Below are 23,630 nucleotides of genomic sequence, written 5' to 3' on the forward strand. Positions count from 1 at the left end.
GCTCCCCAGAGCAGGTCCAGGGGCAGGGGTCTGCTGGGCCTCGGCACCACAGGCACTGACACAAACACTCGGGAAGAGCAAACACAGACAAATGGAGAATGGCAAAACCATTAGCAGAAGCAATTTTTAAAATGTCATCAAAAAAACATTAATTTAAAGGCACAAACAACCTGAATACAATGGTGCAAGGAAGAACGAGGAAGAGTGAGCTCACACTCCTGTTCATGCAAGTTTTAAATAAATATTGAAATAACAGAGATATTCAGGAATGGCTGGAAGAGAGCAAAGTGACCTCATACCCCCCAGCAGCCCTTGCTGACACCAGTCCCTGGGAAGGGGAACCCCCCAAGCCCCCAGCAGCCCTCACTGACACCAGTCTCTGGGAAGGGGATGGAGTAAATGGAACTGGATGTTCTTAAACAACAATTCATGTTACAGCTGATTGCACTCCTCCAGGTGGTTCAGGTGTTGCTGACACAGAGTTTGACTGGACAACCTTGAAGGTCCTTGCAGCCCAAAGTGATCCATGGTTCCATGACACAAACAACTCTGCCCATGTTTCCATGATCATGTATGTAACCCATTCCCATACAACACTCCCTCTATAAACCATCACTCAGCAAAGTCATTTACAATAAACACAGAAGGACCAGGTTCAGAAGAGCCAGAGATCCACATCAACAGGTAAGAGGATTCCAGTGACACCTGGAGCCTTACCAGTGATGTTGGGAAGCTTCAGACAACTGGGAAAACACTTTTACTATGCCAGCTCTAAGAGAGGTGAAATGGCAAATGCCAGGAATGCCAGGACAGTCAGATCCTCCAGCCCCAAACCACAGACCACATCCTTTTGGGGCCATTTCCAATTCAGGAGAAATGACTGGGTGACCAGGAGTCATCAGTGTGGAGTCACATCAGCCCCATCAGGAAGCAGCAGATGGATATGCTGGACAACAGAGCTCTAATGCACACAGGCCACAGATGACCTTTAAGGTTCCTCCCAACCCAAACTCTGGGATTTCATAAAAAAGAGCAGCCAGCAGAGAAAGGAACTGGATTTACAGTTCATCGAACTGTGGTTGGGTCAAATGGGAGCACACTGCCTGTAATCTGATGATTTTCATTTTAAGAACACTGGGTAAGGAAGAGCCATAAAAATTCTTTGAAGACCACACAAAATGAACTCATGAAGAGACTTTTAATGAGAGTTATGCGACTTACTTCCCAAAAAGAACATCAAGAGATAATTGATGATAAAGTAACAGTAAACTTCTCAGGGAACAATGTTGCTGAACAAAGTTTTATTTAGTCTAATCTAAAGAAATAAGTGAGAAAATGAACTTTAAAACAGATGAATGCAAACTGGGAATTAAACGGGAACCATCATCAGCTGGAGGAATTAATGACTGGAACAATCAACTGAAGAAGCAGCAGGTGGGCTCCCTTCAGTTGCTGCCATGGGAGGGTGTGAAGACTTCCAGGAATGGGGGATCCAAGACCCTTACAGCCAGAGAAAGTACTTCCCAACTGGATGGCAAAGCTGTTAAACTGAACAGGGGGATGGTAGTACCATTTATTAGTTCATGATACACGGCCAGTAAGGGAATAGACACTCCAGTATCAAAGTTTGTGTTTGAAATCCAACCCCACAAACCCCACAGAGCCTGCAAACCACCTGACTAAGCCCAACACACCTTTAGTTAGGCATTTCTCCTCCAAGAGGAGCATCTTGGTGTCCTCCCTCACCTCTCACCACCAGAGCTCCCCAAACACCTTGTGCAATCCTCCCCCCAAAAATACACTCCCAGACCTGCAAAGGGGCTGGACACCTCCTCCCATGCCCACTTCTCACTTATACCAGGCCATGTCATTTTGTCCTCGATTTCCTCTTAGACTCTCCCCAGCATAATTTCCAGGACTTGTGGTCTACCAGAGCACACTTCAGCTGATCCTCTGAGGGAAGCTGATGGGAGGAGGCAGAGCAGAAAAGACTGTCCCCAAGTTCTTACAGTCCGAGGGAGGAAGGACAGCAAACTGCAGAGACTCCACCACGGCAGGTATTGCCCAGAGAGGCTGTGGCTTCCCCATCTCTGCAAGTGCTCCAGTCCAGGTTGAACAGGACTTGGAGCAACCTGGTCTAGTGGACAGTGTTCTTGCCCAGGGCAGGGAGTGGAATTGGATGAGTTTTAAGATCCTTTTCAATCCAAACCATTCTGGAATTCTGATTACCAGACTCCATAGGCAAGATCTTATTGGAAGCAAGTCCACAAGGAAAAAGGAAAAAGAAAAAAACAAAAAAAGATTATAAAAAGCTGTTGGCCCCCTGAAGCAGCAGTGATGGTACACACAGAAATCATCCCAGTGCAGAAGAAACCAGGGTGGTAGGAGATCAACTTGGCTCACCCAAGCCCCATACCGGGCTTGGCATGGGAAGGCATGCACAGGGAAACTGGAAATTAGGTCAGATTAATAAGGATAAATATAAAGGAGTGGCAGCAGCACCCTAGTCTGAGCCCAGAGCAGCTACACAAGGAGTGAGAGGTGACCAGTGACAAACAACAAAAACTAGAGGCAAATCCCAGGCACATCAGGGACCAACATAAGGACACAGGAAAGCTTGGCCTGTTCCACAGGAGACAGACAAGACACTGAAGAATGATGCTCAGGACAGGGGAGGTTTAAACCTCTTTGTCTAAGTTTCCAGGACTAAGAGCAAAGAGGAGGCCAGCACAAGCAGAGCCCAAATAACTCACTAAAACTTCCAGTAAAAAATGCAATTTCAGATGTTTTACATGGGCAGACCAAAGGGTGACAGTTTCAAACTACAAGAAAAGATTTAGGTTAGATACTAGGATTAAATTCTTCCCTGTGGGGGTGGTGAGGCCCTGGCACAGGGTGCCCAGAGAAGCTATGGCTGCTCCATCCCTGGCAGTGTCCAAGGCCAGGCTGGATGGGGCTTGGAGCACCCTGGGATAGTGGAAGGTGCCCCAGCCTGTACTGGTACAGCTGATGGGCCAGAACCAGGTGCAGGACCGTGCACTTGGCCTTGCTGCACTTTATGAGGATCCCACAGGCCAACTCCTCTGTCAGTGTCCCTCTGGATGCCATCCCTGTCCTCCACCTCTCACCTGCACCCCTCAGCGTGGTGTCACCTGCGAACACACCGAGGCTGCACTCAGTGCCACTGTCTGTCATTAACAAAGACATTAACCAGTCCTGGTCCCAGTATGCACCTGGGGTAGACAGCACTCATTACTGGTTTCCGTTTGGCCACTGACCATAACCCTTTGGATGTGGCCATCTGTGCAATTCCTCACCCATCCAACAGTCCATCCACCAAACCCACCTCTCTCTGAATTCTCTCCAGTCTCCTGGGAAGGTGTCTGATGTCACTGACATGCCTTCATTTTCCTGGAGGACAGACATCCCCACCTCAGGATCTCCCACTGCCCTTTTCTGTCTCACCAGGGCACTGCACAAGGTTGACCCTGCCTCACCTGCAGATTTTGGGCTCTTCTGGACCCCGAGGCTCCTCTCTCAGGAACCAAACTGGCCACAACACCTTGTCCTCATTGATCCCAGCAATCCTTTGTTTTCCTCCTGGTTCTCTACAGCTTCTTTCACCAGCCTCAGACAGACCATCCTCACTCTCCACCTCCAGTGATGCTGTTTTTTGGGTGTCTCACATGGCTCTGCCCATAGCACCTTCCCTTCTCCTTCCACGCTTCCCCCAGCTAGCCTTTAAGTTAACGCCATCCCTCAGCTCTGTGTGATGATTCATAGTTCTGCTTTTCTATTCCTGGACTGTCTCCTGTCCAAAATGAAGTCTCAGCTTCTTTTCCCCTCCAGCATTTCAAGTGTGCACCCACAAGCCCAAGGTCCACATGATTAAAGAGAGCTGCTGCTAATCCCAGCTTTGTCCCATCTCCCCCCAAGCCCTTGCTGCACAGGGACTAGGGACGTCACTCAGACCCTGTCTGGGACTTGAGGACATGACTCAGACAGTAAGAGTTCACGGATTCTCCTTTCCTTCTCCTTTCCTTCTCCTCACTTCTTATCACACAAGCTCCAGTCCCTGAAACCTCCTTGTCCCCTGGCCACACAGCCAAAGGCCCACAGCGTCCACTCTGCACTGACCACTACTACTCCTTCTGCCAAAAAGTGCCTATAACCCATAAAATCCTGCCTCATCCCTACTCAGCCACAACACTGCTGCTGCTGGAACTATTTCCCTAACCTCTCTCTTCAGCAGGCGAACGCTCCCTCTGAATCCCCCTCCGGGCCCTCCTCTTCTGTCACGTCAACCGTGAGCTGCATGTCTTCCCCCTCCCAAACGCCTCATTCCATAACAACCATCCTTCCTCCACTGTCTCCCTCCCAAACCCTGGCAGAAGCTCCACTTCCCAGATGCCGAATTACAGCAAACACCTCCCTGCTTCCTCCTGTTTGTGCTTCATGTTGGAAAAGCTCTATGTAAACCACCTGAAATTGCTTTATTCTCCTCTTTTAAAGAGCTCCTCGAAGCTCCCCCAAGCTCTGTGCCCAACAGGAACACCCAAATTACCCAACTGAGGTGGATGACCTGGGAGGTCCATGTCCTGACACAGCCTCCCACATGCTCATCAGCACCTGCCTCTCACTTTGAAATCAGCTCCAAGCCCTCCATGGCAAAGTTGGCCCTGTCCTGTGCTCCCATACACAGGACTGGGCCAGGTGAGGCTCCAAGGGTGACTGCAGTGAAAAGCCAGGAGCAGGAGTTCTCCCCCTGAACCCTCCCGAGCAGAAGGGCTGCAGTGCCATCAGCCCTGCAGCACCCACCTCCCACCAGGAGCAGCACTGGCCTCGGCCACCCGCTGCCAGTGTGGCATCCTGCAGGGGTGTGTGCTCCTCCAGCCCTGCTCCATCCTCCAGACACGGGGACGGACAGCACTCGCCAGAGGCTGGTCACAGAAACTCCAAATGGCTTAAGTGGAAAAGGGCCTTAAAGCCTGTCCAGTACCACCCCCTGCCATGGGGTGCATCTCCTCTAGGGACACCTTCCCCTATCCCAGGCTGCTCCAAGCCCCATCCAACCTGGCCGTGGACACTTCCAGGGATGGGGCAGCCATAACTGTTTCAAGCAACCTGTGCCAGGGCCTCCCACTCTCACAGGGAAAAATTTCTGCCCAATATCCCATCTAACCCTGCCCTCTGTGCATGGGAAGCCGAATTCCCCCTTGTCTTGTCACTCAAGTCCCTTTGTTCAAAGTCCCTTTCTGAAGGCCAGACTCCTCTTCCCTACCACAGGAGTCACTGCTGGGGTAAATACCCAAAGCTGCCCAAAACCAAGAGCAGGAGCCAGCGAGCACTGAGCCCACTGCAGGAGCCAGGGCCAGCAGCCCACGCTGGCCACCACAGCAACCCGGAGTCAGCGGCTCCCAGCCCTGGAACTCCAGTCCCAGCACTACCCGGCCGGGATTCCAGATGCAGCAGCTGGGAGTGTGGCACAGAGCCCCGAGGCTGAGAGGATTTCATCACATAGATCACATGGCCAGAACCAGATCTCACACATGACCCCAGGCAGGAATTCCCCAGTGACTCAGCCAGGGCTTACAGAGTGGAGATGCAGCCAGGCACCCTGGACAGATGCAAACTTCCCTCTCCCTCTGCATGCCACAAGCTGGGGTGCTCTGCTCCATCTGGAAATCTATTTCCTTAGGATTTGTGGGAATTGAGAAGCAGCAGGGTTTGGCTGTAATTGGACAGTAGGTCTGAAAGTCACTGAGGCAGGAGAGGTGAGCAGGCATGCCACAGGTCTTAATCACACAAACCTCCTTCCAGTCAGGAAGCAGTTAAAAGTATCTTTATTTTTACCTTTCTGCCCCAGAAGATTTCTTGCACCCACTACATCACTTCAGGAAATCCACCTGAATAGGCACCCATGGGATCCGTGCTCCTGGTGCTGCCCAGAGCTGCGGGAGGCAGCAGGAGTGAGAGGACAGGTGTCTCTTCCATGAAGGGCACTGCCAGCAGGAACGCAACGGACACAGATTCCCAATCCCTGCAGCTGCTGCACGGCGAGATAACGACTTGCAGCCAAGTCTTGGAGAACAATTTTAAAAAGGAATACAATGCCAAAGCAGGAAGGTGGGATCACAAGGAGAAAAGGCCTTCTCCCGACAGTGAGGGATGCAATAAGAGCATCATGGTACTACCAAGATGCCCATCAAGCTGCCGAGCTCTGACCACAGGCTGGGGCAGCTCTTGCATCCCTCAATTCCCAGCAGCCAGGTTTCTGTGCCAGCCCTTCAGCCCACAGCTGCTCCTCCAGACCATGTGGCCACTGCCTACTTCCCCCACATCCACACCAGATATGAGGGGATTTTAGCCCCAAGACTCTACCCCACTGCCATAGGCACCAGAACATCCAGTATTCCCCAGCAAAAGACCATCCCATGCCAGTCCAGCTGGAAACACAGTTTGGGACCAGATCAGACATCATTTAGATCTAATTTGGCCACCCAAATTAAGCAAGTACCATCACTAGCTCAGAACAACCAGCCTGGATGCAGCTTTCCCATCTCAGTGGGACTCCAGAAGAGGTGAGAGCCCAGCAGTGCCCAGCACTGGAAGGTGTCTATGCAGAAAGTGGTCAGCTCTGTCAGGAGCTTTGGGAAAGCTCCTGAAAGCGAATGGCAGATAAATAATTGGCAGTCAAGTGCACAAAGCTGGCCCCGCTCACACCGCTCCCAGCGGGTACTCCCAGGCAGGGCCCGGCAACTCCAGCCCAAGCACAGCAGGAACGCACGAGGGCTCACCCCACAGCCAGCACAGAGGCAGCTCTGAGCACAGGGGCACTGCTGGCCCCATTCTGACACAGGCCCGGGTCAGCAGGACATTGCTGCTTGGAGCAGCAGCCAGTGCACAGCATCCCTAAACTGGAAAAGGCTCTGTGCAACCAAGCTGTGAAACCCCTGAGAAATCTGGGGTTCATGTTGAGACAAGAGTTACGTTAGGACTTCCCACAAGAGTTGTGTTGGGAAGGCAGAGAGCCACCAAGCACTGACATCACACCGACCCACAGCGAGCACAGGGAGACCGGCCAACGTCTGGCCAAACACCCAGAGCGTGTCCCTGGAACAGGCAGCAGGCTCCCAGCTCCCCCCAGGTACTGCTGGGGTTGCTGCACACGGAGCTTTGCTGTCACGTCAGCTGTCACACAGCTCAGACAGCGCAATCCACACCGCTGCTGCCTCCCCCAGACCCGGCCACGCGTGCCCCCTCCTCGCCACCCGCATTCACGTGGTCACACCACAAGCAGCTGAGAGCTGACTGAAGCAAACCCAACACATGCCTGGCTCCTGCCAGGGTAGCTCCTCATCACAGGGAGGGGTAGGTGGAGCTGCCAAGTGGGAAGAGCTGCACTGTCCCTGCCCGTAGCAACCACGCTTGTATTGGATCAAGGGAACTGAAACTGCAGCCACAGAGATTCCCAATTCTCTCCTGACCCCACCTCCAAATCCTGTTCTTTCCCTTCACATCACCAGATTTTCCTCTTTAGCCACAGTACCGAGTTCTTGCCCCCAGAGCACCAGGAACCTTCACCTCCCCCAGCACAGCACCTGCAGCTCCATCCTGCTCAGCTCCCAGCCATCAGAACCATGCTCCAGCCTTCCTGCTACAGTTTCACCATCTCTCTCAACTCCTATCGATCAGGGCATCAAGCAATGGCCTTTTCTGATTCTTCCCCAAGACCAGATTCTCCATCTGTAAGCTCAGAAAAGTTTGAGCTGCACCTGGTAAAGATGCCTCCAGATGACTTGGGCCACAACACAAAACTCAGTAAAAACAGAGGATGTATTTGTTCAAGCATGCTAAAGGCTCCTTCAGCTATGTTTTGGCTCTGTCCATCACTCCTGGGGGTCCAGTGTCTCCTGTTGCATCAGAATCTGCTCCAGGACTCTTTCCAGGCAGATCCTTTTGCTTGTGCTGCTCATGCCAGGCACTGGCACCATGAGATGCTGAGCAATACCAGCCCTGCCTCAGCCAGGCCAGGACAACGCAGTGCTAGAGGACCCAGGGTTCTCCCTTGCCAGCAGGTAAGGCAGCCCAGGAAGCCTTCCCAGGGCCCTTAGGAGCCTCTCCAGGGAGCTGGCCCGGAGACCACAGCACCCCTCACCCAAACAACAGAGTGCATGGTCAGAACAGGAGCTGCTCTAAGAGCTGGAGCCCCTCTCCAGCCCCTCTGGAGCCAGGCTGGGATATTCATCTGGAGATGTTCACCTGGGATGTTCACCTGGAGCAGAGAAGGCTCCAGGGAGACCTTAGAGCTCCTTCCAGTGCCTAAAGAGGCTCCAGGCGAACTGCAGAAAGACTTGGGATAAGGGACTGGAGTGACAGGACAAGGGGGAATGGCTTCTCACAGACAATAAGGCAGGCTTAGATGGGATATTGGGAAGACATTTTTCCTTGTCAAGGTGGTGAAGCCCTGGCACAAGCTGCCCAGTGGCTGCCCCATCCCTGGAAGTGTTCGAGGCCAGACTGGATGGAGCTTGGGGCAACCTGGTCTAGTGGAAGGTGTCCCTGCCTATGGCAGGGGTGGAACAAGATGGTCTGTAACCCAAACCATTCTCTGGTTCTGTGATTTGCCCATCCTCTCATTTTGGGGCCTTTAAACCCCTTTGCACTTAACTTCCAGCAAATCTGGAGACCACAGTGTCAGAGTGGTCATTACCTGAATGCAGGGGTAATACAGCACGAGCCACACAGCTGTCCAGAATGCCCAGCTCCGGCCCTGGAGCAGGGATGTGCCGATGGCTTCGGAGTTTGCAGCTCCCCCTACGGCACCCCAGCACCACGGCCTGTGGTTTCCCAGCCCTCGGGAACTCACAGGCATACATAAACAGGGCAGTTTTCTGCAGAGGTCATGGAATTAGCAGGAAAATGCTGGCTAAGCAGAACACTCTCCTTCCCAAAGGGTGTAATTTACTCAAGGCTGATTCAGCAGAGCGAAGACATGGTGAGCCCTGAGTGCAGCCTGGCAGTGTGGGGCTCCCCCAGCGAGGAGGGTCCTCATCTTCCTCCAGAAGATCCTGCATCAGTGGCACCTCCTGCCTCACTTTGCTTTGTGAATCAGCACATCAGGAGCCAGTTTCAAAAGACGTTGGGAAAGGATGGAGCATGGAGCTGGAAGACTTGTGCTGGAACTGAACAGAATGATGAAGCTCAGCCAATTTAACTCATGAGAAACAGAGACAGCAAAGTGGCCTCAGTAACTGGTACAAGTGGCTTTAAACATGAAAATGCCCAGTACCAAAGCAGTCCTTTCTAAGAGAGAAATGCAGAAAATACCCAGGATGTTGGAGATACCAGCTGGAAAAGTCACAGCACTTACTGACAGCAAGACAGGCTATGATGGAATAAACTCCTGAGGCAGAGGCCCAGGTCTGTACCTCCAAGAGACCTCAGCCAGAGGCCTTGTTTTTTAAGGCCAAAATCCTGGGATGGGCTATTTACACCAAGTGACCCAACAGTCCGTGCTGGCCTCACACCCAGCCAACAGCCAGGCCCTGGAGTGAGATAGAGCCAGCAGTGGGGTAGCCCCTGCCTGGCAGAGCAGATGTGGAGCTCACAGACAACCACATTGCTCCCAGCCATCACAGACATTCTGCAGGGCTCTCTCATCCTGAGCCTCTGCCAGAGCAGCAACAGCTGGAAATTGTAGAGGAGAGCTTTCCCAAACTAACCCTGCTTCTTAAACTGCAGAGGGGAACCTCTAAACTATGAGTTTAGAGGCAGGTGGGAGAGGTGAGAAAGGACAATGAAGGGAAAAAAAAACATATGCTCCAGGTAAAGCTGACTACAGAGAGATTCCTGGTCCTGCTCCCTGGATATTGAGTCCTCATGGCTCAAACCCTCTCTAAGCTTTCCCAGAGAGCTGAGCTTTAGATGGGCTGCAAGGCATGTGCACAACCACAAACATCAGAAGAAAAATCTCATCATCTGGCAAAAGCTCTGTTGAGGGAATCTCACCTCCTTCTTTTCTCCCTTCTACCTCTCCCTCCTGCCTTCACCACTTAACACTCCCAGAAAACCTCTGTGTAACCGTCTCTTCAGTCCCACACCATGATCTTCTTTCGCTATTCCATCTTGCTGGTGCTGTCTCTCACAGCTGTCCATGAATGCATGGTTCCTGCAGCCCCATGCTGCTCACAGCCTGTCCTGCATGTCCCCTCAGGTAACCCCTGCACCAGAAACATCGCTCGTCCTCCTCCAACCCGCGTTCTGGTCTCTGCTCAAAGTTCACTTCTAGGAAAGAAATTAAGTAGTGTGCAATAACTGCTCTAATTACAAGCTCTATTAATACGGTTCTGTCTGCAGCCTGTCCTAGAGTCACGACGTTGGAGGCCCCATTTACTGTGAGCAGGGCTGCACCAGCCCCAGGTTGGTATCGTTTTGCTTTATGCAGATATGAAATCTTTTATAGAACTCAGCAGCTTGCAGCAGTCTCCACAATTTGGCAAGGAAAGCAGCCTGGGATGAGGGAATTGCTTTTTGCAAGCCCCCTGAAAATCTGTCCAAATTTGGTGGTTAGAAACTACCAAAAAACTCCAGGTCCTGCCTGTGATGCAGCTGATGCTGGCGACCAGCCCAACCTGCCATCTCCCCCAGCCCCAGTGCCCCTCAGCCCCCATCGCCTCGGAATAAAGCTCCAGCTCAAGGAGGAGACCAAAACAGAGCAGATTTCCCTTTCTTCTCACAGTGGCACCACTGATGCCGGCCCATGAACAGGCGCAGCTGGCTCTCATGCCATCATGGGCTGCAAAATTCTCAAGAAAGGCTTGTTCCCCAAGACTGGGGGGCTGGCAGGGCTCTGGCTGCAGCAGCCCCCCATTTCACCCCCTCCTCGGCAGAGCCACACTGTCACAGACCCACCCCCCCAGTGCTGTACATCTCTGCCAGTGCTCGACTCCACTGCTGGCATGGCTGCAACAGTGACACCCTTGCGGTGGCACCCCTGCAGGGGTGCTGGCAGCCCCAGCAGAGGGTGGGCAGCTTGGACCCTCTGCCCCGCTGCAGCAAAGGACTGCCTTCAACTTTCCCCCTTCAAAAATGAAGGAATTACCTACAGGAAAGGAGTCTGGCAGGAGGACGTGAGCAAGTCTTGCAAGACCCAGTGCTCAAGTTTTAGGAAATGGAATTTGGGGTTTAACTGGCAACTTCTGTCATGGATTTTCAGACCATGAGCCACTGTTCCAGTCACCAACTGTGATCTTCAGATCAGGAACATCAACAAACAAAACCCTCTTTCAAATATTTCTGTATCAAGCCCCAAACCTGCAGTTTAGAAGGAAATTCCCTTCCAGACTGAGGCACTCCACGGAATGATAACATCTCCAGCAAGGCTCTTCCAGCTGTTAATTAACCCCTGTTAATTCACTCACACACACCTGGTAACGGGTCACAGGTAACTGTGTAAACACAGTACACGTTTCACCAGGATCAGGACTCATCCCAGTGCCTGGCAGGTATTAAGGGAATGCAGCCCAGACAAGGAAATCTGAGGGATTCCTGCTACAAATCCACAGGGAAGGCTCAGAAGAGGCAGGATGTGTCTGTGGCTTGAGCAGGCAAAGTCCCCAAGGACACGCAGCCTCTGGCACCACCCCACAGCCCTGTGGACACAGGTGAGCCGTGTCACGGCCAGCCAGGTGCAGGGCACCCCTCAGCCCTCATTCTGGGTGACACAGGGTGCTTTGGGAAGCCCCGAGCACCTCAGCAGCGCACAGGAGGCTGGCGTGTGCGTTCACACCTTCCCAGCACCAGGAGGAACCACGCAGCAGAGGAGTTGCTAAGAGACGCGCGCCTCCCACCAGCGTGCCCAGCGCCCGCTCCCGGGGCTGGGGGCGCAGGACGGGACACGCGCCCAGCACCCCGCAGTCCCTGCAGGGGACAGGGGGCAGGGACACCGTGCCGGGATGGCTCTGCCCACAGAGGTGACCCTGGGAGCACCTCAGGCACAGCCCCGCCATGTCTCAGCTGGCAGCTCCTCTGTCCCACAGCGCAGGAACCTCACACAGGATAAGATCGTGTCACCAGTGACCTCGGGGCTCCCACCACAGCTGTCATCAGAGGCACAAACAAGGGAGAGCTGCAGGAGCCCCATGGGAAGGGGCACAGCACAGTCCTCCCCCACCAGCCCACCGTGCCTCCCCCAGTGGGACTGGTGGGACACCAACGTATCGGACTGAGCCACTGCCATGGCCTGTGCCAGCCTTGCCCTCCCACCCATCTCCATCCAGCCTGAGTCCCTTTCCTCTTCTCCTCCAATTCCATCAACCCTACAGCTTTCTGTGGCTGAAGACCTCCACAGACATGGAAAGGCCCTTCCAGCATCAGCCCAGGGTTTTACATCCTCCCTCTCTTAACCCCACTGAGTGTTCTTTGTCCTTGCACCATGAGGCCAATAAAACAAATTCTGGGATTTACATTCCCTCAATCCATGCAGACTTTTTTGTCACAGCCCTGACTCTTCTTACAAGCCATCTTCCTTTCCTCCTTTCCACAGAAACCCAAAAGGACCAAAGTGGGATGCAGACCTCTGGAGAAGCACCCAGGCTGCTGCTCACATGCAGTATCACCATGGTGGCCAGCACCCCTATAATGTGGCTACCACTCCCCAAAACCACCTCGTGTGCCCCTACCTGAGGCAACAGGAATGGAGCTGAGCACACTGCCACCAAGCTGGGACAACAAAACCCAGGGCAGTGAAACGGCAGTGCCTGGCAAGCACCGAGCTGGACCAGGGCTCCTCACACAGACCAAGGGCACCCGCGGCCCTGCCTTCCCTGCTGTGGGCCAGCTCCAGAAACCTGGAGGCTTGGGCTCACCGAGGGCAGAGGGACCCTTAGGCTGGGGAGCTGCAACAGCCCGCCGGCCCACAGTGGGCCTCAGCACAGCACGATCGACCTCCCCCTTCCCTCAGCTCCACTGCAGCCCACCGGCTCCACTGCAGCCACTCGCCCATCCTGGCCTCCAGCTCCATCCCAGCCCCTCGGCTCCATCCCAGCCCCCCAGTTCCATCCCAGCCCCTCGGCTCCATCCCAGCCCCCCGGCTCCATCCCAGCCCCATAATTCCATCCCAGCCCCATAATTCCATCGCAGCCCCTCGGCTCCATCGCATTTCCCCAGCTCCTCTGCAGTTCCTCGGCTCCATCCCTCCCCTCGCTGCCGGCTCCCGGCACCTGGGCCGCAGTGTTCTGCATTTCTAATGTTAACGGGCCCCGGCGGATCCCGTTCCCCGTCGACGCCGAGTCCAAACCCCCCCCGCCCCGATGCCGGACCAGCGCCCGCCCCCGCCCGCCGCTCCCGGCAGAGGCCGCGGGCGGAGTCCCCGGCCCTGCGCAGGCCCGGCCGCGACCACCATCGCTGCGGGGCCGAGAACGGGGCCGGGGCGGGGGCGGCTGACGAGCGTGTCCCCTTGGCTCCCTCCCTCCCGGCCCGCCCGGCCCCCGCGGCCCCGGCGTGCCCGGCCCCGCTGCCGGCGGCGGGGCCGCAGCGCCCGTGAGCCCCGGCCCCGCGCAGGCCGCGCCCGGCCCCCCGCGCCCCCGGCCCCGCCGCTGCAGGGCCCGGCGCGATCCCGGTCCCGCGGGCAGGGCCGGGCCGGGCCCCGCGGGCGGCAGCGGGCGCAGGTGCAGCGGCGGCGGGGACAAAGGCGGCGGCGCGGCCGGGCCGGCTCGGTGCCCCGTCCCCGGTGACCCGTTCGGTGCCCGGTCGCCGGTGCTCACCCTCGATGGAGATGACGTGCTCGCGGATCTGGCTCTGCAGCGCCAGGTCCTCCACGCGCTCGATGAGGTCGTAGATCGCGTAGATATTGGGGTGCACGGACTCGAAGCGCCCGATCTCGGCGCGGATCGCGGCCGAGTTGGAGAGCCCGAACTGCGGCGGGGGCGGCCCGCCGGGCTGCGGCCCCGAGGGCCCGGGCACGGGCACCGGCACCGGCCCGCCCGGCGCCGCCAGGCTCTGCTGCTGCCCGGGGCTCTGCCCGGCGCCGCCCGGGAAGTTCATCGCGGCGGCGGCAGGGCCGGTCAGCGGCGCGGGGCTCCGGGCAGCCGCTGCATGGCCGCAGCCGCGTCCGTCCGCGGGTCCCCCGGGCTGCGCCGCCGCCCCCGACCGCCTCCCGCCTGCTCCGCCCCGCCCCGCCCGCGTCAGCGGGACCGGCCCCGCGGCGGGCGGGGAGCGGGGGGAGCGAGGTGGGCAGAGCGGGGAGCGGAACCGGGACCGGGGAGGGGAGAGGGGGCACCGGCGTCCGGAGGGGGAGCGGGGGGCCGGGGCCGAGAGCGGGGGGAGCTGGCACCAGGACGGGGAGCGGAGCGCTGTCGCTGCCCGGTCCTGCCCCGCTCCGCCGCGGCCCCTGCCCGCCCGGCACCACGGTGATGGGCACTCGCCCCCCTGCCCGGCCCCCGCCCGGCTACGAGTCTCGGCTCCCGTCCCTCAGCATCCCACCGCGGCCATCCCGCACATCGCGGAGGCAGCGCCGCTGTTGTGCGGCTGACCATGCCCACGCTCCCCCCAGGCCTGCAAACCCCCTGTGCCAGCCTGCAGACCCTTGTGCCAGCCTAGATGGAGACCCCCCCTGTGCCAACCTGGGACCCCCCCTGTGCCAGCCTGGGACCCCCCCCTGTGCCAGCCCTGCCTCCGGCTGCGTTCCAGAGGTAATTTCGTCGTTAATCACCCCAAGGTGATTAATGAAACTGTGGAACATGACTGGTGCCAAGGAGTTCCTGGGTGCCTGCCAGCTGCTGCCCCACTGTGGTGGGGTCTCCTCCCTGGCGACCCCCTGCCCACAGGCTGAGTGCTGTCCCCCTGCCCATGCGCTCAGTGCAGGCTGCTCCAGGCCACTCCAGTGAGGGCTGGCACGATGATGGAACTGCCCAGGGGATCACCATGGTGGCAGTCCGGCCATCTCAGGGGATGCCTGTTGGGCAGGGACTGGTTGCACCCCTCCTGTTGTGCCCATCCCTAAAACAGCTTGCATGGGGTGACCTGGGGCACAGGAAGGCTCTGGATGGGCACAGGGCTGGCAGAACCATGGGAGCCAGTAGAGCTCGCTGGGGCATCACTGGGGACTAGCTGAAATGTTCCAAATGGCTGAGAAACAAAAAACAGGATCATGGGCCCTGGCAGATTAAATAAAAAAGTAGAATTTGGGAGAGGAGAAGGAACAGAAAGGTGAGCAGCTGAGAGAACCAGGATTGCAATGGATTTCTCCCTCAGTTCCACTGGGACCGGAGTCATGGTGTGCAGCAATGCCCCAGTGCCAGGGGGGCTCAGGGGGGCAGCTGGGGGCTGGTTCCCACCCTCTGCCCTTCTCTGGGTGATGGTGGGAAGGGTTAGAGAAGGAGGAAGCCAAGGAGGAAGAGGACAGCAAGGAAGAAAAGGAGGAGGAGAGATCTCTGGGAAGTTTCTAAATGCCTCCCGGCTCTGGAATCCTCTGTGACTCGGCAGTGGGTGCTGGGTGTGTGGGTGGGAGAAGCGCCTCCCTGCCCTCTCCCCCTCCCTCTTGTGCCATTCCGGGATTCCTTGAGTGCGTCCCAACTGCCTCTGCCACGAGAAGGGGTTTATTAGAAAACAACTTCTATGAGGGTTTTTTGAAAGCATTTAGAGAATCTGTATCTGTTACTGTGCTCCCCTCACCCTGCATGCTCCCCAAGGCTTCCAAAGGTCTTTGAAAGATCTATTGGTCGGTCACAGCTCTGCTCAGCAGGAGCTTCCTGACGTGTCTGAGGGGATTACATCCACATGGGTTATGCAAGGTCATCCCAGCACCTCAACACAACAGTGCCTGGCTGTGCAATGGCCTTTCTGCAGCCTGTTTTTTGTTTGGGTCTCTTGGTCCTTGCTTATGGCCTTTTTCTCCATCTTCTTCCATCATCATCATCAGCAGCAGCAGCAGCAGCAGCATCCCAGGATGGTTTGGGTGGGAAGGGACCTTAAAGCCCATCCAGTTCCACCCCTGCTGCAGACAGACCCACGTTCTACCAGACCAGGTTGCCTACACCCCCTCCAGCCCAGTCTTGAATACTTCCAGGAACAGCGCAGCCACAGCTTCTCTGGGGAACCTGCGCCAGGGCCTCACCACCCTGACAGGGAAGAATTTCTCCCCAGAATCCCACTAAACCCTGCCCTCAGTCAGTTATCACATAAACATTTATAAATTGGCTACATTTCAGCACCTTTGAATGTCGAGACACCCCACATGCAGCTGCCTCCACCACGTCACCCTCTCAGTCAGGGATTCCAGGATTTATCCCTGGTGAGGCAGGGGACATCATCCCTCATCCCTCCCTCACCCTCACCTGGCTGAAGCAGCAGCCCTATCGGTCGAGGTGGCTTTCCCCTGACAGGTGGGCTCTGGCCACCCCCACATCCCCTGCCTCCTCCTCCTCTTCTTTCTCCTCCTTCGCCGCCTGCTCCTCCTCCCTCTTATCTTGCTCTTCTTCTTTCTCCCCTGGCAGGGATGTGCGGTGCCCGCCCGGCCCTGCAGCCCCGGCTGCTCGTCCCCCACGCCCAGGGGGTTTACAGGCTGTTTACCCCCCCGGGCTGTTTACAGGCCATCCTGAGCTGACAGCTCGCCTCTCCTTGGGCCACCAGCACCCCCCAGCACAGATCCCACGGTCCCTGCGCCTCCCACCACCCAGCAGGACACAGGACACAGGACACAGGACACAGGGCAGAGGACACAGGGCAGAGGGCACAGAACACAGGGCAGAGGACACAGGACACAGGGCACAGGACACAGGACACAGAGCACAGGGCACAGCACACAGGGCTCAGCACACAGGGCACAGGACACAGGGCACAGGGCACAGAGCACAGGACACAGCGCACAGGACACAGGACACAGACAGGACACAGGGCACAGGACACAGGACACAGGGCACAGCGCACAGGGCACAGGGCACAGGACACAGGGCACAGGACACAGGACACAGGGCACAGAGCACAGGGCACAGGGCACAGGACACAGGGCACAGGACACAGGACACAGGGCACAGAGCACAGGACACAGGGCACAGGACACAGGGCACAGGACACAGGGCACAGGGCACAGCGCACAGGGCACAGGACACAGGGCACAGCGCACAGGGCACAGGGCACAGGGCAGAGGACACAGAACACAGGACACAGAACACAGGTCACAGGGCACAGGGCACAGGGCAGGGCTGAGACACGGGCAGACATGGGATGGAGCATTGCCCAGCCCAGGCCTGTGCTTATGGACCCTGTCCCTTCTGGCCCCTGTGGTGTGAGACCCCCAGTCAGCACCGGGACCAGTACTGGGGAACTGGAGCCTGGAGTGTCGCAGAGGTGCAGAGAGAGCAGAGCAAACAGATGGAGCTGGGGCTTAGCAAAGGGATGGGAACACCCAGGAGAGGAGTTCAATATGCTGAAAAGGCAGGAGCGGGTGGGGACAAGCCGAGGCTTTCAGGAGCAAACGTTCCCTCAGGGATGGGCAACCACCTGCCTTCTGCAGACACAGGCCACTTGAAGATGTAAACTGCTTTTCAGGATGGATTTCACTCTCAGATCCTGAACTTTCTCTGCTCCATCTGCAGCCCTTCCATCTGACGCTGCAGTTCATGAGTGCCTCAAACCGGTGCCACTGCCAAGAGGAGCTGCCACCTCCTCCACTACCTCCTCCTCCTTCTCCTCTTCCTCTTCCTCCCCCTCCTTTTCCTGCCGCTGCTCCCACCCCCAGACCAGCCACCCTGGTACCTGTGGTGCCCATGGCAGTGGGGTGGAACAGGATGGGTGTGAAGGGCCCTTCCCACCCAAAGCATTCCGTGACACCAGACAGTGCCAGGGCCCATGTGGGGCAGCAGGAGGGTCCCCACAGCAGACTCCCAATGTCCACCCAGGACGTGGGGCTGGGGAGCAGCACCCCCAGAACAGAGCTGAGGGGAGGCCAAGGCCCAGCTGAGCTTCAGTCAGTGTCCGAGCAAAACAGGCAGAGAGGGAGGTCCTGGTGGCTCTCCAGGGCTTTATGGCTTCTCGGGGCCCTGGGACACTGAGGTGTTTGATCAGTCTTGCAATAAAACCCGGGGCTTTCTTTCTGTGGAGACATCTCTGTTGGGAGAGCTGAGAGCACAGCCGGGGGGACCCCGCTGGGGACCCTGCTCCTCTTCCCAGACTAAGGGGAGCAGGAAATTCCATCCATCTCCGGGAGCTCGGTCTGCCTGTCCTCCTGTGCACCCAGCAGAGCTGTGGCTCTTGTTCCAAATGCATCGGCACTTTGCTGCATGGCAGCACTGGTTCGGGGGAGAGAGGTGTTTAGTGTCACCCTCCAGTGACAGGGACAGCTCTCTCTGGGCTGGGGATCAGCCAGCAGCTTTCCCCAGAACAGCTGTGGCTCTCTGATCTCGCTCTGGAGCACGGGGGTACCGCTGCACCGTTAATCCCATCCAGCTCCGCACCGCGCGGCTGCGCAGCGCAAACCCGACACCCGCTGCTCAGCGGCTGGAGCACCCGCTGCGTCCCTGCCACGAGGCTCTGCGCAGCTCCAGGTGGGGAGCAGAGAGGAGCACACGCAGAGCTCACGTCCCCTTGCCGTGCCAAGGACACAACACGGCTGCTGGCCTCGCAGGGTGACCGGCGTTCGCGGGACCGCGGCTCTCTGCGCCCCTTGTTGTGACCCACCGCGATGCCATCGGCCACCTCAGGCCACCCCGTGGACTGTGGCGACGGCTGGGACCTGTTCCACTCCAGGTGCCTGCCTGCACGCTGAAGGGCCCCGGGATCCTCTTCTGGGCTGGCTGGGTCCCATCAGCGCTGCCTCTGCACAAGCCAGGGACACCACAGGGTGGACATCCACGTCTGGGGTGGTGTCCCGCTGTCCCCAGTGCCCCACTGGGGCAGGATCCCTCTGTGACCCCTCTCTGGTCACAACCCCGGAGCAGCTGGACTGTCCGAATATGTGGGCTCTGGGAAAAGAGGCTGAAAATGGAACAAGGTGGATTAAACCCCCTGGGCACTGTAGGGGTCCTGAACAGAGCTCAGGGCCAACAATGCCAGCAAGGCCTGTGGGACAGGAGGGGGCTCAGCCCAGTCATGGGAGAAAACAGGGAGAAACACTAAGGAAAGGTGAAATAGTGAGTAACAAGGAACCAGAAGGAGGGGACCATGAACCACAGCAGAAACACAAAGGGGCAGCCCTTCTCCTGAAAATATTTTCCCCAATATCCAAAACCTCCCCTGGCCCAGCCTGAGGCCGTTCCCTCTCCTCCTGTCCCTGTTCCCTGCGAGCACAGCCCGACCCCCCCCAGGCTGTCCCTTCCTGTCAGGAGCTGTGCAGAGCCACAAGGTCCCCCGTGATCCCCGTTTTCTCCAGGCTGAGCCCCTTCCCAGCTCCCTCAGCCCCTCCTGGGGCTCCAGACCCTTCCCAGCTCCATTCCCGGGACACGCTCCAGCCCCTCAGGGTCTTCCTCGGCCCGAGCAGTGCCAGCCCAGGGGCCGGGCACTGCCGGGTTCCCCTGTGCCCCGGGAGGACAGAGCCGCCCGTCACAGCACGGCAGAGCTGCAGGAAGGGGCTGGGACACCTTTGGGTGCCGCTGTGGGGGTCCCCACCCTGCTGACCACCCCCCTGCCGCTTGCGGAGCCCGGGCAGGGCAGGGCAGGGCGTTCCCACCTCCAGGACTGGCCATGGCTTTAGATCACCAGTCCTTCAGGAGAGCACTGAAAATTCCAAGGGATTCAGAGCAGCCCTGGGCACGGCAACACAAACACCCCCTGGTTCCTCGGCAGCAGAGTTAAGGAGCACAGTCTGCTCAGCTTTCCTGGAAGCTGAGGGTGACTGGATGACACAGGCAAGTACTTTCAGGGGAATATCAAACAGCTTCTTAATTGAGGCTGGGAGGATGGAAAAGTCAGACAAATCCACAGTGACAACCAGACACTGGATTTATCAGGGAGGGGATGAACCGCTGGATAAACCCTCAAATCTGAGCAGACCCAACCCCTCCAGCAGTGGATTCGGGCTCATTCCAACGTCGGGAAGGGATAAATCCAGTCCTGTGCCTGCGGGGATCAGTCACGGTTCGAATCTGCTGCTGTGTCCCATCCACCGCTCCGACAGCCCCGGGAGCTGCTGGGCACCTCGGCAGCCCCGGCTCAGACGGGTTTTGCCTTGTTTGGAGCGGGGATCGCCCACCTGCAGCCCCTCCTGCCCACCCGGAATCCCAGCACGGAAACGGTGAATTCCCTCCTGGGGGGCCCCCAGCCCCAGATACCCTCAGCAGGAAGGGGCTGCCCTGGCACGCTGATGCCTCCTGGTTTTATCCTGATTTCACCCCGATATTTTTTCCCAGGAAAGATAATATGGAGGATAAAATCCTCCTGATCTTATCCCAGGAAATGTCGGTGCCACGCCAGCAAGGGACACCTCCAGGGGACCCCCTGGGGACAGGGGGCTGCCCAGAATTTCCCTTCCACCCACAATTGTCCTTTAGGGGAGAGTAATTTTGTTCCCATCTCCCCCACCCCTGTTGCAGTATTTCCATGGCTGGACCTCTTCACCTAAAAGTAAGATTTTTTAACATAAAACTAAGAACTTTTCACTTAAAATTAAGGATCTTTCACCTAAAATGAACAATTTCTAGCCTAAAATTAAGATATTTTCACCTAAAATTAACAATTTTTAACCTAAAATTAAGAATTTTTCACCTAATAGAAAAGATTTTAATCAGAGCCTGCAGGTGGCTTCGGGCACTCCTGGAGATTCACAGCTCCAGAATCACTGAGGGTAGAAAAGTCTTGGAGATGCCCGAGCCCACCCACCCTCAGCATGGCCATGGCCACCCCTGCCGATGCCCCCAGGTGACACATGCAGGAATTTAAACCTGGGAGTGTCTAGAGTATCTGGGAGTGACTGGAGCCATACTGGGGGTGACTCGTAGCAACTGGAACTACACTGGGGACAAATGGCATCCTACTGGGGTTAACTGGGTTACTCAGAGTTACACTAGGAGCCACTGAAACCATACTGGCAGCAGCTGGGATCGTATTTGGAGCAGCTGGGCCCATGCTGGGGTAAAACTGTGACCACACTGGAACTGTCTGGGGACATACCGCAAGTTACTACAGTAATGCCGGGAGTGTCTAGGAGGGGCTGGGATCACAGCGGGAATGCCGGTGCGCTGGAAGTAACCGGGATTACACCGGGCGCGCCTGGTGCCGGGACGGGACTACAACTCCCGGCGTGCTCCGCGCGCCGGCCCCACCCCCGCTATGGCTTCTACAGCCAGGACTACATGTCCCATCGCCCCCCGCGCCCGGCCGGAAGCGGCGCGATGGCGGCCCGAGCCCGGCCCGGTGCGGCCGTGGCCCCGGCCCCGGTTCCCCGCGGCCCCGCGGGCTGAGGCCGCGCCCGTCCGGTACCGTCTCCCGGTGCGACCCCCCGGTCTTGCCACCGCCATGGCGCTCATCGAGGGCGTCGGCGATGAGGTGACGCTGCTGTTCGCGCTGCTGCTGGCGGCCGCCGTGCTGGGGCTCGCCTGGGCCTCCACGCGCGCCCCCGAGCCCGCGGCGCCGCCGACTGAGGCGGCCCCGAGCACGGCCCCCGCCGAGCGCAAGGCCTCGACCCCGGCCCCGGCCCCGGCCCCGGCCGAAGGAGCGGCGGCGTCCGATGAGGCGGCGGGGCTGCGGCACCGGAGCCCTCCCGCGGCCGGCCCCGAGGGCCCCGCCGAGCCCACGCTGGTGCTGCGGCTCAAGTTCCTGAACGACACGGAGCGCCTGGCGCGGGTGCGCCCCGGGGACACCGTGGGTGCGCTCAAGAGGTGAGGGCGTGCGGGCAGGGGCGACTTGTCCCGGCTCGGGGGTCCCCGGGCCCCGCCGGGCGTCCCTCCCCTCCCCGCAGCACCAGGCGGGGGACGGCGCTGTCCCGGGGCAAGTGGCCTGTGCCCGTGTAGCCGTGCCCGTGTAGCCGTGCCCGGGTGCCCGTGCCTATCCCTGGGGCCGTGGGACAGCCCGCGCTGGCAGGGCACACCTGGGGTGGCTGACGGGCACAGCACGGTGTGCGGGCAGGGCAGGGCGGGAGGGCCGTGGTGGGTGCGTTGGCAGGGGGTGAAGGGGGGACTGTCCCGGCAGGTGACAGCCGGGGCAGGCACAGGTGTGCGGGGTCAGGTGCGCAGGGCAGGGCGGGGGCTCAGGGTGGGCACATTCGTAGGATGTGGATGAAGGAACTGAGCTGGCAAGTGACGCTTGGGGCGGCTGACGGGGACACGCGGGCTCAGCCGTGCGGGTGGCGCAGGAGGTGGGTCAGAGGGGCCTGTCCTGTCCGCGGTGTGACCGCTGTCCCCGTCTCCTCCAGGACCTACTTCCCGGGGCAGGAGCAGCAGGTGCGGTTGATCTACCAGGGGCAGCTGCTGCGTGACGACACCCAGAGCCTGGCAGGGCTGCACCTGGGCCACCTGAGCGTCCTGCACTGCCACCTGTCCCCGCCCAGCGTGGCCCCCACGGCCCCCGGCAGCCCCGGTCCCCGCAGCCCCGCGCCCGCCGCGCTGGGCGTGGGCAGCCTGGCGCTGCCGCTCTTCGTGCTGCTGCTGGCCCTGCTCTGGTACCTGCAGCTGCAGCACCGACACGTCTTCACCGCCACCGCCACCACCTGCCTGGCCGGCCTCACCCTGCTCGTCACCTTCGTGGCCTTCGCCATGTACCGCAGATAGCGCGGCCCGGCCCGGCCCAGCGCCTGGGACACGCGGGACCTGGAGCCACGCCTGGGACCCTCAGAGCCTGCCCGCCCCACCGGGGCCGCGGAGGGCTCTGCGTTCAGCCCGCTCAGCGTTTCGGGGGCACGTGGGGCCTGCCCGCTGCACCTGAAGCGGGGGCTGGGCCCTGCACTGTGTCCCCCACGGGCCCAGGAGTCCCGAGCAGGCCACCCACACCCTGTCTGCACACAGGGGCTGTGGCGGCAGTGGGGGCTCGGCTACCTCGGGGGGGTCCCGCTGCCCCCCGTCCCTGCGTGCAGCATCCCCCCAGGCGCTCGGCGTGCAGAGGCTCCTCGGCTGCGGTCCTGCCCGAGCTGCTCTCCGTGCCCGCGGAGCTTCTCCTCCTGGGAATGCGGCCTAGCCCCTCCCTGGGGCCGCGCCCGGGGCTCCCGCTGCCTGGGGAGGGACATGAGCCCTGGCGTGCCGAGGGTCCCGGTGCCGGCGGGATGCGCTCGTGAGGTGCCTGTGCCGGGGGAGGATTCGTGCCCCCAGGCGGTCCCGGTGCCGGGGGTGGCTGCGCTCCCCACTGTCCCGGGGGTTCCGATGCTGTGTTGGGGGGTCCCGCCCCCCGCCGCCGTTCCGATTAAAGCGGAAGGACTGTGACCGGCCGTGGCGTCCCGGCTGTGCTGCGCCGCGGGTCGGGGCGGTGGCGGCAGCGTGCGACCGGGAACCGGGGCTGGGGGCGGGGCCCCGGGAACCGGGGCTGGGGGCGGGGCCCCGGGAACCGGGGCGGGGCCTGGCTCCTCCCGCCACGCGCTCCGCAGGGCGGTAGCGCGCCTGCGCCGGTGGCCCCGCCCCGCTCTCGGCGGAGCTCTCGCTCATTGGCGGAGGTGCGGCGCTGATTTGCATGCCGCGCGCGCCGGCTCCGCCCCGGAAGTGCCGCGCGCG

General features: G+C 59.1%; 2 protein-coding genes across 3 annotated transcripts in view; one reads left to right on the top strand and one right to left on the bottom strand.

The window, feature by feature from the left end:
* AGAP3 (ArfGAP with GTPase domain, ankyrin repeat and PH domain 3) overlaps positions 1–14,138 on the bottom strand; it is a 107,869-nt gene extending 93,731 nt beyond the window's left edge. For both annotated transcript variants that reach the window (XM_053985080.1, XM_053985088.1), the window contains exon 1: positions 13,767–14,138. In XM_053985080.1, coding sequence (XP_053841055.1) covers positions 13,767–14,046 — 280 coding nt within the window. In that variant the 5' untranslated portion in view covers positions 14,047–14,138. The remainder of the gene's footprint in view (positions 1–13,766) is intronic.
* Positions 14,139–21,316: 7,178 nt separating this feature from the next.
* Positions 21,317–23,345, top strand: TMUB1 (transmembrane and ubiquitin like domain containing 1). The gene is made up of 2 exons (XM_053985253.1): positions 21,317–21,812; positions 22,346–23,345. The coding sequence occupies exons 1-2, from the start codon at positions 21,451–21,453 to the stop codon at positions 22,698–22,700; spliced, it is 717 nt and encodes a 238-aa protein (XP_053841228.1). The 5' UTR covers positions 21,317–21,450; the 3' UTR covers positions 22,701–23,345.
* Positions 23,346–23,630: the final 285 nt, after the last annotated feature.

This window comes from Vidua macroura, chromosome 1, assembly GCF_024509145.1.
Source record: "Vidua macroura isolate BioBank_ID:100142 chromosome 1, ASM2450914v1, whole genome shotgun sequence".
Taxonomy (NCBI): domain Eukaryota; kingdom Metazoa; phylum Chordata; class Aves; order Passeriformes; family Viduidae; genus Vidua; species Vidua macroura.